The sequence below is a fragment of the Ochotona princeps genome, chromosome 17 (genome assembly GCF_030435755.1).
Source record: "Ochotona princeps isolate mOchPri1 chromosome 17, mOchPri1.hap1, whole genome shotgun sequence".
Lineage (NCBI taxonomy): Eukaryota > Metazoa > Chordata > Mammalia > Lagomorpha > Ochotonidae > Ochotona > Ochotona princeps.
The window spans coordinates 8202377-8214986 of NC_080848.1; the positions used below are offsets into that span (position 1 = coordinate 8202377).

At 40.0% G+C, this 12610-nt stretch overlaps 1 protein-coding gene across 1 annotated transcript in view; it reads left to right on the forward strand.

Moving 5' to 3' along the window:
- Positions 1-9960, forward strand: part of ABCA6 (ATP binding cassette subfamily A member 6) — a 49027-nt gene extending 39067 nt beyond the window's left edge. The window contains exons 30-38 of the mRNA XM_004592953.4: positions 1409-1500; positions 1866-2044; positions 2519-2594; positions 2679-2773; positions 5409-5528; positions 5721-5861; positions 7051-7130; positions 9537-9592; positions 9713-9960. Coding sequence (XP_004593010.2) covers positions 1409-1500; positions 1866-2044; positions 2519-2594; positions 2679-2773; positions 5409-5528; positions 5721-5861; positions 7051-7130; positions 9537-9592; positions 9713-9814 — 941 coding nt within the window. The 3' untranslated portion in view covers positions 9815-9960. The remainder of the gene's footprint in view (positions 1-1408; positions 1501-1865; positions 2045-2518; positions 2595-2678; positions 2774-5408; positions 5529-5720; positions 5862-7050; positions 7131-9536; positions 9593-9712) is intronic.
- The last annotated feature ends 2650 nt before the right edge of the window (positions 9961-12610 follow it).

A 12610-nucleotide genomic window follows, 5' to 3' on the forward strand; every position in this document is an offset into this window, starting at 1 on the left:
TAAGCACAATCCGAGACCATTGAATGTTTCTGCCAATGGAAGGAATGCTGCTCAGGAATTAGGAATGGCCAAGTTGGATACAGTTTTCTTTTCTTTCCTCCTCCTCCTCCTCCTTCTTCTGCTTCTTCTTCAACTTTTTTAAAAAAGATTTATTTTACTTTTATTGGAAAGTCAGGTATACAGAGAGATATATATATACAGGAGAAAAAACAGAGAGGAAGATCTTCTATCTATTGATTTACTCCTCAAGTGGCCGCAATGGCTGGAGCTGAGCCAATCCGAAGCCAGGAGCCACGAGCCACTCACTGAGCCTCTTCCAGGTCTCCCACACAGGTGCAGGGTCCCAAGCTTTGGGCCATCATCAACTGCTTTCCCTGGCCACTAGCAGGGAGCTGGATGGGAAGCGGGGCTGCTGGGATTAGAACCGACACCCATATGGGATCCTGGAGTGTGCAAGGCGAGGAATTTAGATGCTAGTCTACCATGCTAGTCTCTTCTTCTTCTTCTTCTTCTTCTTCTTCTTTTTTTAAATAGCAAGCAGTTATTGGAATGCCAGAAAAATAAAGGTTTTAAGCAGGCTCTCATTTCTGTTAAAATATATCAAGAGATGATTACACACTGTTATGCTTTTGAATTTGGATATCAGGGCTAATTAAGGTCTGTTCATGGAAAAGTTTCGACGTGTTTGAGAATTAAAAATATCCTTAAGTTTCCAGAATTATAAATTTCTTTGAGGGGTCATCTTCCTAAAGTTCATGCAAAACATATATATTGCCTTTTCTAAGATTAAAAAAAACATATGTGAGAGACAGAGACATATGCTGAGATAGCGATCTGGGGTGCTCAACCACTGATTAGCTCCCACAATGCCCAAGGATCAAAGTCTCAAGCTGGGAACTTGGTCCAGGCTCCCACAGAGGGCAAGAAGTCATTCCCTTGGGCCATCACCACTGACTGCCTCCCAGGCCCTGTGGTGACGCAAAGCTAAAGCCAAGGATAGAATCCAGACTCTCTCATGTGGGATGTAGAAGTCTTAATTGGCACTAGGATGAATACTTGCCCACTAGGATGAATACGCAGCATAAAATACCATTTAATTCTATTTTCCCATGAACTTTGTGACACATTTGCATGTATATTCCATGCATCAGCCAAACACGATAGAAAGCAGGACATATTTTTAATTAATGTAAGGAATCTTGGGGAAATATATTGGCATCAAACCTATAAACTTTTCATTAGTATAGTGTCTGATCATAATAATGAATGACTTGTTTTGCTCGAATGCATTGCATATATGATATAAGTTTTTAAATGATACTAATCGAGGGCAGCAAATCTCAGATTTCATTGAAGCTTCACGTTTATGTCTATTTTGTGTCCAATAGTGACAGATTCTTTCCTTCAGGTGAAACTTTGGGATTACTAGGACCCAATGGCGCTGGTAAAAGTTCATCTATGAGAATGATGTGTGGGATCACAAAGCCAACATCTGGAGAGGTAGTGAAAAATAAATAACTGATTCCCATGACCAATGTAGATTTTATCTTCACAAGGTTATATATGCTGTTGCCTTTGGGTGCATTTAGTTTTTCACTTTTATTATTTTTACTGAGCATTGGAACACTAAGAGTTTATAGCAGGGATTGGATGGCCCCCAGGAACCAAGGACCTCTCATTCATCATGGTTTCTGAGGTAATACCTGAGCTTGTTAGATTTTGTCCACCTGTTCTGTAAGGCCACGTTATTTCTATTAGTGGTATATACATTTTTCTAATATTTCTTTGATGCTTAATATGATTTAACCAAATCTATTAGCTATCTGTAAGTTTCTCTATGAGACAAAGCCATTTATGTTTTTTAGGTGGAACTGAAAGGGTACACTTCAGTCGACAGTCACCAGGAAGAAGGCGTGGTCAAGTTCTTGGGATACTGTCCTCAGGAGAATGTGCTATGGCCCATGCTGACTGTGAAAGAACACCTGGAGTTGTATGCCGCTGTGAAGGGCCTGAGGAAGGCGGATGCTGCCCGGGCTATTTCTCGGTACAGAGCATTTGTGTGTCTACTTTGCACTAAGAAGCAGGGGCTTTGTTCCACTGTGACTGATGTGCTGATAGAATATAAGTGACGTATTGTCCTTTGAAAAGAAATAGAGATGTTTTCAAAGCTGGTAGAACACCAATGCAGGACAAGACCTAGTTTCCTGCATCTCAGAAGGAAGGATCTTTTTACATATAAAAAAAGGAGAGTTTCAAAGTGATTGTTAAGGAAGCATTGAATGAATAATCATGAATAACTATACATGTAAGTTTCTTATTTGGAATTCCAGTTTTTCTTAGCTTTTTTGTGAGGTAAAAAGTATTTCATGCTCTAAAATCAACAGTTTTTTTTTTCATTGCAAGTTAGAGTTTTGAGAGCAGTTATGGCAAGCATTTCTAATGTAGTTACAATTTTGTGTGCGTGCATTTTTCCAGAAACCCTCTCTTGACGAAATCTTCTCACCCTCTTCTCTACCAGGTTAGTAGATGCTTTAAATCTGCGTGAGCAGCTAAATGTTACAGTACAGAAGTTAACGACCGGAAGCACAAGACAGGTATGTGTAGTATTTGGGGCACTTTCGATGCTTCATTGCTGGATTTCAAGTGGCCGTCAACAGGGTTGTTTTTCTGTATTATAGCTATGCTTTGTGCTTAGCATCCTGGGAGATCCACCTGTTCTTCTTCTGGATGAACCATCCACAGGCATGGACCCAACAGGGCAGCAACAAATGTGGTAAGCATTGTAACTTAGAGCCACAAGCATAAATGTTGTATAAAGTTACTTTTATTGGGAACCAGAAGGTTGTTCTAAGAGGTGATTGGACATAGAGTTTAGTAAAGTTGTAGGATACAAAATCAGCACACAAAAAAATCAATAGTATGTTTATACACAAACAGTTTTATGCCTGAGAAAGAACTTCTAAGCCCAATCCACAATAGCTGCAAAAAATATTGAAATACCTTGGAAAAAAATTTAACCCAAGAATGTGAGGGAATTTCTTTAAAGAAAGAAATAGAAGACATCAGAAAATGGAAAGCTCTGATGTGTTCTTGAACTGGTAGAATTAATATCATCAAAATGTCCACACTTAAAAGACAATTTGCAGATTCAATGCAAAACCAAACTTAATACCAATGACATTCTTATCAGAGCTAGATAAAAATGATACTAAAATTCATGTGGAAACAGAGGAAATCCTGAATAACTGATGTAATCTTAAGCAACAAAAAAAGCTGGAGCGTATCAGATTATCAGATTTCAACACATACTATAGGACAGCTATGATCAAACCAGTCTGGTACTGGCGCAAAAATAAACCTGACGATTAGTGGAACAAAATGAATGCAACTGGAAACCATTACGCTTAATGAAATAAGCCAGTCACCCAAAAACAAATATCATAATTTTCCACTGATTTGCGGTAATACACAGAGTATAAAAAAATGTAATCCATAAAAGATAGACATTTTGAAATTTGATTATTGTGACAGCCTGTGTGTATATTCTTAAGGAATAGTAGGGTTCTTTTTTCTGCGCGGTTTGTTAAAATTTTTACCTAATAAAATGTTAAGCCTGTGAACTGAAAGAGTGCTCTTGTAAAGGTTTTATGAAGAAAAAAGGAGAGGGATGGGGAATGTGGCTGGAAAGGAGGGTGGCGTGGGAAGTGCTGTAGTGCTCCGAGTCTGTATTGTGGAATACATAAAAATCCTTCACTTGAAATAAATAAAAGAAGCTTCAAGAAAGAATTATACAGTAATATACTTCTGATGATTTTGTGGCTGTTTTAAAATTTATGAGTGAAGATGAACATATTTTCATTAGATCATTTTTTTTACTTTAAAAATTTTTAAATAATGTTTGCTTTCTGTTAAATCATTTTTTAGTAATGCCTGAAGCCTCTGAGAATAATCTAAATTAAAATATTTTATCTCAAAAATAGAAAATACTAAGTAAAAAGGAATGATTTGTGATGCTACTTGTATCCCTCTGAGTATATATTTAATGACCATACTCATGTCCTCAAATTGCTACTTAAAACTGATTTTGAATGATTAAACCTCATTTCTACTAGTTCTTGATTCAGTGGAGACAGTTCATATTATTAGCGAAACAAGTGTTTAGATCCTGTATCATATTCATGAATTTCTCTGAACATTTTTTGAGTCTTACTTCCTTTTCCATTATTGAGGTACCTATAACTGTCTTACTTTTTTAGTCTAACCTTTATTTTTACACTTTACTGACACATTTTCCTGTTTTAATAGAATTCCTAGTGTGACATTGCCTGAGTGCCCTCAGTATTTATCACATTCTTCATAATGAAATTAGTGTCAATCTAACACAAATATCAGGAGTCTAATAGAACTATCACGCAGTTGTAACAGTTATCAATGGAAACTTCATCTTGTTTGACCTGTGACTCCACCCACTTCCTTTTCTAACCTCCAGTTTGAAGGAAACAGGAAGCACCATACCCCTTTGTTTATAAACATGTTAGACAGTATTTCAAAAAGATAAGGAATCTTGTTTAACATAATCACAATACCATTAGTACACATAACAAACACAATTTTTTCTTTGTGGTGACAAAAAATCAATCACTGGTGGACACTGTGGCATTGTGAGTTAAGCCACTGCTGGGGGTGCCTGCATCCTATATTGAAGTGCCTGGGTTCTAGTACAGCCTCCACTTCCCATCGATCCTCTGGCTAAGTCACATCCTGAAAGGCAACGGTGAATGGCTCTAATTCTTGGGTCCCTTCCACTCACTTGGGAGATCCACATAGATTTCTTAGCTCCTGCTTCTTGCTTTAGCCAGCACCAGCTCGGGGTGGGCATTCAGGGGAGTAAACCATCAGTGTAAACTATCTTTCATTTATTTAAAAAAGGGAAGAGAAGCTGGAGGGTGGAGGCATATGCATTTCCAGTCACTGGCTTATTCCTCAGTGTTCACAATGGCTGGGTTAGGGTTGGGCTGCAGGTTGGGAATTCACCTAGATCTCCCTGTTGAGTATCAAGAACCCAAATACTTGAGCCATCACTGCTGCCTCTCAGGGAATGCATTAGCAGGAGCTGGAATCAGAGGCTCAGTCTAGGACTAAGCCCAGGTGTTCTAGGACCTGGGCGTTCTAGCTAGCTTCATATTCCCTAGTCCAAATACCTGCCCCAGTGTATTTTGTCTTTTAATTCCATTTTCCACCAGTTCTGTGAAGTTTTCTTGTAATCACCTATCTCTGATGTTTTTAAACTAGGATCTGAATATGATTCATAAATTAGGTTCTTCTGTGAATGTACCTTCCCATCTCTCTGTTTTGTTGTTGTTGACTTCTTTTGTATTAAACGCTGCTAATTTGCTGCTTCACTTCAGGCAAGCCATCCGGGCAGCTGTAAGAACCAGCGAAAGGGCTGTCCTGCTGACCACGCACTCCCTGGTGGAGGCTGAGGCCCTGTGTGACCGCCTGGCAGTCATGGTGTCGGGAAGACTGAGGTGAGGTGTGGTCTCTCCTGAGCTTTCACTTGACACCCAAAATGAGAACTTCCTGTGGAAAGGGAAAGGACCTTTCGGTAGCTGGGACTTTTCCTTTTGCCTTCCTCTGTGACATCTCTCACCTGCAATTCAAATTTAAGAAAAAAGAAAAGTGAGGATAATCATTTTCCAGCATGTTCTCCTCATCCATAGATGCATTGGCTCCATCGAACACCTGAAGAGAAAATTTGGCAAGGGCTACATTCTAGAATTGAAAGTGAAGGAACCCTCTCAAGTGACTTTGCTCCACATGGAGATTTTGAAGCTTTTCCCACAGGCTGTACAACAAACAAGGTAAAAGAGATTTTGATTGTGGGGAAACATGCAAACTTGACTCCATCAGTAATTCCCTTGTTGCTCTGTGAAAGCTTCATGATGATTTCACTTTAGTATAAAATGTGAGAACCTCAAACACTTATTTGTTGAGTCTTCCAGAATGTGAGAGATTGGGAACCATCCAGAAAGCTGTGTCTCCAGGAAACTGAGTAGTCAGGGTTCCCCTGCTTAGCCACCTGGGACTTTGCATTGAAAGCATGAAGAGGAAGGAATGTCATAGTTGCTGAAGTTATGAAACCTCAGTGGGACCCGTGGCACCCTCTTTGGGCCTTCCCATAAGAATTTGAAATACATGAATAGTCAAAACACAATAATTTACATTTTAAAAGATATACTTAAAGTGGATGCCTCCTAAATGGCAGTTGAGATTATCAAAAATTCTCCCTTTCCAGTTTCAAAGCGTGTGTGGAGGTAGTCAAGGGAAGTGGAACAGGATAAACCCAGCCAGGAAACAGAATATAATTTCTGAAGACGTTTAGCAGACATGTAATTTAGTCCTGTTGCCAGACCCTGGATGTCACAAATAAGGGAAGCAGTGGTAGTACAGGTGGGAAGACCTTAGCTGTTGAGATGGGCACCAGGGGCGGATCTGAGGAAAGCCAGGACCGGAGATCGGGCACCAGGAGTACCACACTGCTGGTTGGAGATGAGAGAAGAGGCCACGTATGTGGCTGTAAAGCCAGAGTAGCACACAGGGGCTCTAGAGCAGACATTTCCTGAGGAATTAAAGACGCATGTGAACATTATCTCCGCTAAGTATTTCAAAGTTTTGAGTTCTCCCACTGCCTTACCTTTGTTTACATATTATTAGTTTTTGTTGACAAGGATGAACTGTCATGGTGGGATTAGCTCCCAATCTCATTTGAACTAATCAAAGGAACCATAATATTTGTTTTAACACAGGAAAAATGTGTGGAAACTTAGCCTTAAATAATTGTACCAGATCATTTCTAGAACTGTAACAGGTAGTTATCAAAATCATTTTTAAAAACCTGCTATTGATAAATGATTTGATTTTGTGTTTTGACCATATATTGATTTGTGCTACTTGTTTTTTTAAAAAAAGGAAATAGTTGCTGATACCAATATTTGCTTTGGTGTTCATTTTCTCTCCTTGAAACTCCTTTGTAACTTTTCCTGTTCTCAGGTATTACCCCTTGTTGACCTATAAGCTTCCCCTTGCCGATGTTTGCCCTCTGTCTCAGGCATTTCACAAATTAGAGACAGGTAAGAATGACTCGATTTATTTATTTAAATATTGTATTTATTGATTTATTTGAAAAGCTAAGAGACGAGAATAGGCAGGAGCAGATCTCACATGCTCACACCCACAGTGACTGGGCCTAGCTCTGGCCAAAGCCAGGATACATCACTCACATCTCCTAGCCTGCAAGGATGCAGCTACTTGACCCGTCACTGTGCCTTCCTAAGGTGTGCTCTGGCAGGAAGCTGTAATGGGAAGCAGAGCCAGGACACAAACCCAGCACCTTGGTAAGAGGCTACAGGTGTGCTAAGCAGAGTCAGCCGCTGTGCCAAACACCTGCCATACATGGAGCCTATTAAATAAAACTTGAAGAATTCATATTAGGGAATAATTTAATGAGATCTAATTGTATAACACTCTAAAAATAGGTCCTATACACCACAAGTTATGGAGGATAACGGTGAGGTTTAATCTCAATTTCAGTTAACTCAGCTCTGAACATAGGTTCATTTCCAGCCCAGGTACTGAAGCTGTACAAAAATAATTGTGGGCCAGTATTGTGGTGCCACAGGTTAAACTACTGCATGTAACACTGCCATTCCCACATCAGATTACTGGTTTGAGTACCAACTAGTCTGCTTCTGGTCCAGATTCCTGCTAAGGCGTGCTATAAAGCTGCTGCAGATTGTCCAAGGACTTGGAATCCTGCCACACACGTGAGGAGTCAGAATGGAAATCCCTGGCCTCTGGCTTTAACCTGACCAAGCCTGGCTATTGTAGGCATTTGGGAAGTGAGTCAACGGATGAAATTCTTACTTGCTCTGTGTGTGTGTGTGTCGCCCCCTTGTTGTCACTCTTCTTTACTTTTTTTAAAGGTAAAGTAAAAAGGACACTGTCATGCTTGACTGCTCGCCTTGTAAAGCTGCGACACCGCCCACAGAAGGGCATTTTGTATAATGTGACTTACCTGGATGGGCACACTCCGTTCACCCCATGCTTGCACCACCCTCTCATGCTCCTGTGTTCTTGCGTGTGCCTCCACCTCCCTCTCCCAACTCTCCCTCCGCTGATACTCTTGGCTTTATATTCCATAAAGTTCATGGTAAATGAGCACTTCTTTAAATTTCATTTCCCACAGATTATTGCAAAGCTCCTTGTTTTTCACTAATAACACAACACAGAAATTGTCGGTCCATGCAGTCATACATCATTCATCTGCCACCCTAAGCCCTTATGTCTGTGCTGGTGTCGAAGACCCTCCTTGAAGATGACTAAGTGATACCGAATGCTGTCCCCTGCATTGTACATACTCCTACCTGCTACTGGAAATGGTCCATTCTTTCTTTCATCATTTTCCTTATTCTTTAAACTGGGCAATTTCCAACAGCAGTCATCCCAGTGTCCTTTCTCAGCTCAGTGCGGTAGTGAAGAACTCAAACTTCCGAGCTAGCCTTCCCCCATCCCAGTGCTACCCCTAAGTGTGTACATTTATTTCATTCCTACATGTTACTTCATCCCTGCGTATTATCTCATCCCTACATGATTGCTTATCTACACCGAAGGCTCATATACATGTCCACTGGACCGGACCGTAGGAAAACTAGAAGAGCTTATTGGTTAAGTGCTTGTGTTGTGCCTGGTTAATATGTTTGCTAAAGTAAATATCTACTTCACTCCTTCCTTCCTACATAGCAGGCTTCCCAATTTTTCCTAAATGCAGCCAGATATGTATTATCCTGACTTGGGATTTTGTATTTACTAATCCTTCCGCCTAGAATTTCCTCTCCTACATATCCAGGCAACTTCCTTACTTTTTCTGGTTTCTGTTCAATTATCATTTTATTGTTGCCTTCTAAGGGTGCTTTACATATTGATTTCCCGCGATGTATGAGCGGTAACCTGTGGACATGTGCATATTAAATCTGGCAACAACTGTCATACACATTTTCTACTAAGGAGGCCAGTGGAATCAACTGGCTGACAGGAATATATAGGATTATTTTCAAAGGGCTTGGATGTGATTAATCCCCTAGTGTAAGAGTAGATCATCAATCGATGATGCATTTACCCAAGGCACATGCACTACGCAACAAAACACATTATCAAAAAATAACATGAAAAGATTCTGTTACCAAGATTAATTGAATGTGCATTCTTATTAATTTTTATGATTTCATCCTTTTACCAATCACTTCCTTATTCAACTTTTTCTTCTATCCATGGCAATAACTTGCATTATTTTTATTTGATTTTGAAAAGGAAAATTGATAGCACATTGTAAGCATCTACTATCAGTGCTTTATTTTCAGATATTTTTTAAATTTCAATTTTGAATTTTATGGTACAATTTCATAGGGTCTGGGATTTCCCTATACCCTCCCCCCCAATTTCCCACTCCCTGGCTGATTTTTTTTTAATTTTGTTTTCAGTGAAACATAACTTTAACTTGGAAGACTACAGCCTTTCTCAGTGCACGTTGGAAAAGGTTAGTCAACCACTTGGCCTTGTATCATTCACACCAAAGCAACATGCGCTCTCTGGGTTCCTTTGGAAGGTCGGCACTGACTCGATGCTTGCTTCTCCCTGTTCTGTGTCTTCTCTACAGGTGCTCCTAGAGCTTTCTAAGGAGCAGGAGGTGGGAGGTGCTGAGGAAGAAGTTGATACAACCATGAGATGGAGACTCCTCCCTCATTCAGATGAACCTTAAAACCTCAAGCTTCATAATTCTCTCAACATGAATTTTAAGTAATGATTGGCAGTATGATAGCTTTAAAAATCACTTGATATTAAGATCAGTTATATTTTGTGTGTTTATTCAATTAATGGATAAAAAGATTATTCTGCCTCTAATGCTTACGGCTGAGATGAATTCCATGATCAAGACAAAACTAAATATTAGTGCTCACCGCACAGCTGGGCACTAACTATTGTAGAAATAAAATTTTAAACTTAGAACTTGTAAAATATGTATTTTTTATGACTTTATTTAAAAAACATCTCTTGCTGGCACAGAGAGGGAGGTATTCAGTATCCAGAAGCTGCCTAGATGACCACTTGACCTTAGTTTAGGGCACTTCGGCTTACTGGTTCTCTTTTATAAACAGGTACAACCCAAGTTAGTTTCCTCATATCTTTCCAGAATTTTTTTTGAAATGTATTGTCATTCGGAGGCCCCTTGGACTTGCATTTTAACAAACACACATACACAAAAAAGAAGTTTCAAGATACCTTTTGGAAAAGCAAGGGAAGCCACAGTTATACTTACTCTTATCTTCTCTGATTTCTGAGGTTTTAGTCATATGATACTTACTGATGCGTGTATGTGTATACACACGTACCTATTACTCAACTGAAAGCATCTGAGTCTTCTTTACATATTTTATTTTCCTGAAGAAGCACTTAAATTAGACACATTGGGGCTGACATAGTGGCTTTTCAGACTTATCTTCCTCCTGCGGTGCCAGCATGCCATGTGGGTGCTGGTTCGAGACCCAGCTGCTCCACTTCTGATCCAACTCCCTGCCAATAGCCTGGCAAGGCAGCAGATGATGGCTCAAGTTCTTGGACCCCGCACCCACATGAGAGACCTGGAAGAAGTTCCTGGCTGCTGGCTTCAGCTCAGCTCAACTCTGGCCGCTGCTGCCACCTGCGGGAGAAAGCCAGCAAATGGAAGATATCTTTTTCTCTCTAGCTCTCCTTTCTGTAAATCTGCCTTTCAGATAAAAGTAAATACACTTTTCAGGAAACAAATTCTGAATATTATCAGGGAAAGGTTTTTTTAATAATCAGGGAGTTTTTTAAAGATTTATTTATTTTCATTGGAAAGGCAGATATACAGAGAGGAGGAGAGACAGAGAGGAAGATCTTCCGTCTGATGGTTCACTCCCCAAGTGAGCACAACGGCTGGAGCTGAGCCAAGAGCCAGGAGCTCTTCCAGGTCTCGCACGCGGGTGCAGGGTCCCAAGGCTTTGGGCTGTCCTCAACTGCTCTCCCAGGCCACAAGCAGGGAGCTGGATGGGAAGCAGGGCCGGGATTAGAACCGACACCCATATGGGATCCTGGCGGGTGCAAGGCGAGGACTTTAACCACTACGCTATCGCACCAGGCCCCAGGAAAAGGTTTTAAAGACAAGATAGTATCTCTGCTTCTTTTGAATATGCTGTGTAATTTAAAAGTGCCTTTGCTTTCATCAACACATCAGAATAGTTGAATAAAGGATAAAATATGCCACTTGAATTACACTGAATAATAACTACAACTTATGCATGCTATGTGCTTGATTCTTTTGCAATTTTTACATAGTTCTAATTATGGTACACTTAAATTTCTAATTAAATAGATACTTGCTGATGATATAACTTACACACGAACTTAAATTACTTTTAACCCTATGGCAAGGTTGCAGCGTTGTATTTTAGTTTATTGTGCTGATTTTCTCTGCGGGTGTATTTTTCCTTATTTGTGTGTGCACAGGGACCATTTCACACACATCACAGCACAGACCTGGGAGCTTAGGAATCCCTCCCACCTTACCTCCTTGCTCCCTGCATTGCCCGCTCACATTCCTCCTCCTTCATTTCTTTTTTATCGTTTTAAATTTCATTCCACGATCACAAGTCTAACACTCTTTTAGGCAGACATATAAACATATGGGAAGTAGAAAACAATAGTAAAGAACAATAAAATCCAAATAAAACCAGACCAAAACCTCCTAGTCCTCAGGTGTATAAACAGGCCTATTTATAGTAATCAGATTCCAGAATGTCACTCTCACACCTACAGACGACATGTTCTATAGTCTGTGTATTTAGCTAGCACATATTAGGGAAACCACAGTATTTGGGACTTGCTTATTTGAAAAGTGTGATCATTCATTCTTTCTATAGCTGAAAAATATTCCATAATGAGTTCATCCCACATTTTGTTTTTACAGTTATCTACTGATGGGCTTCTGGGTTAATTCCATTTCTTACCTATTGTGAATTGAGCTCCATAAATGTGAAGGTAGACATAATTCTATCATATGATGACTTTATTACTTTCATATAAATTCCCAGCACCGGGATCCCTTTTCTGATGTCTACGGAATCTCTATTCTGTCTTCCATAGGTTACTAGTTTACATCCCCACTAAGAGTGGGTAGGGCACCGTTCTCCTGCATCCTCAGCAGCAGTTACTGCTTTTTGATTTTCACATGGCAGCTGTTTTAACTGGGATCAGGCAAAACCTCACTGTGCTTTTGTTTGCATTTCCCTGATGGCCAATGAACATGAGCATCATCATCGTTTGAGAAATGCCTGCCCCCAGCTACAGCCAGTTGTTTAGGCTGCCTTGTACCTAGGCTGCGTTACACTGCTGGGAGAAAAGCAGCTAATAGCTGGCGGGCATTCTGGGCCTGGTTAATGTTGTAGTTTTAACTATACCAGTATGTCAGCATAGTTTCTTTCTTTCTTTCTTTCTTTCTTTCTTTCTTTCTTTCTTTCTTTCTTTCTTTCTTCTTTCT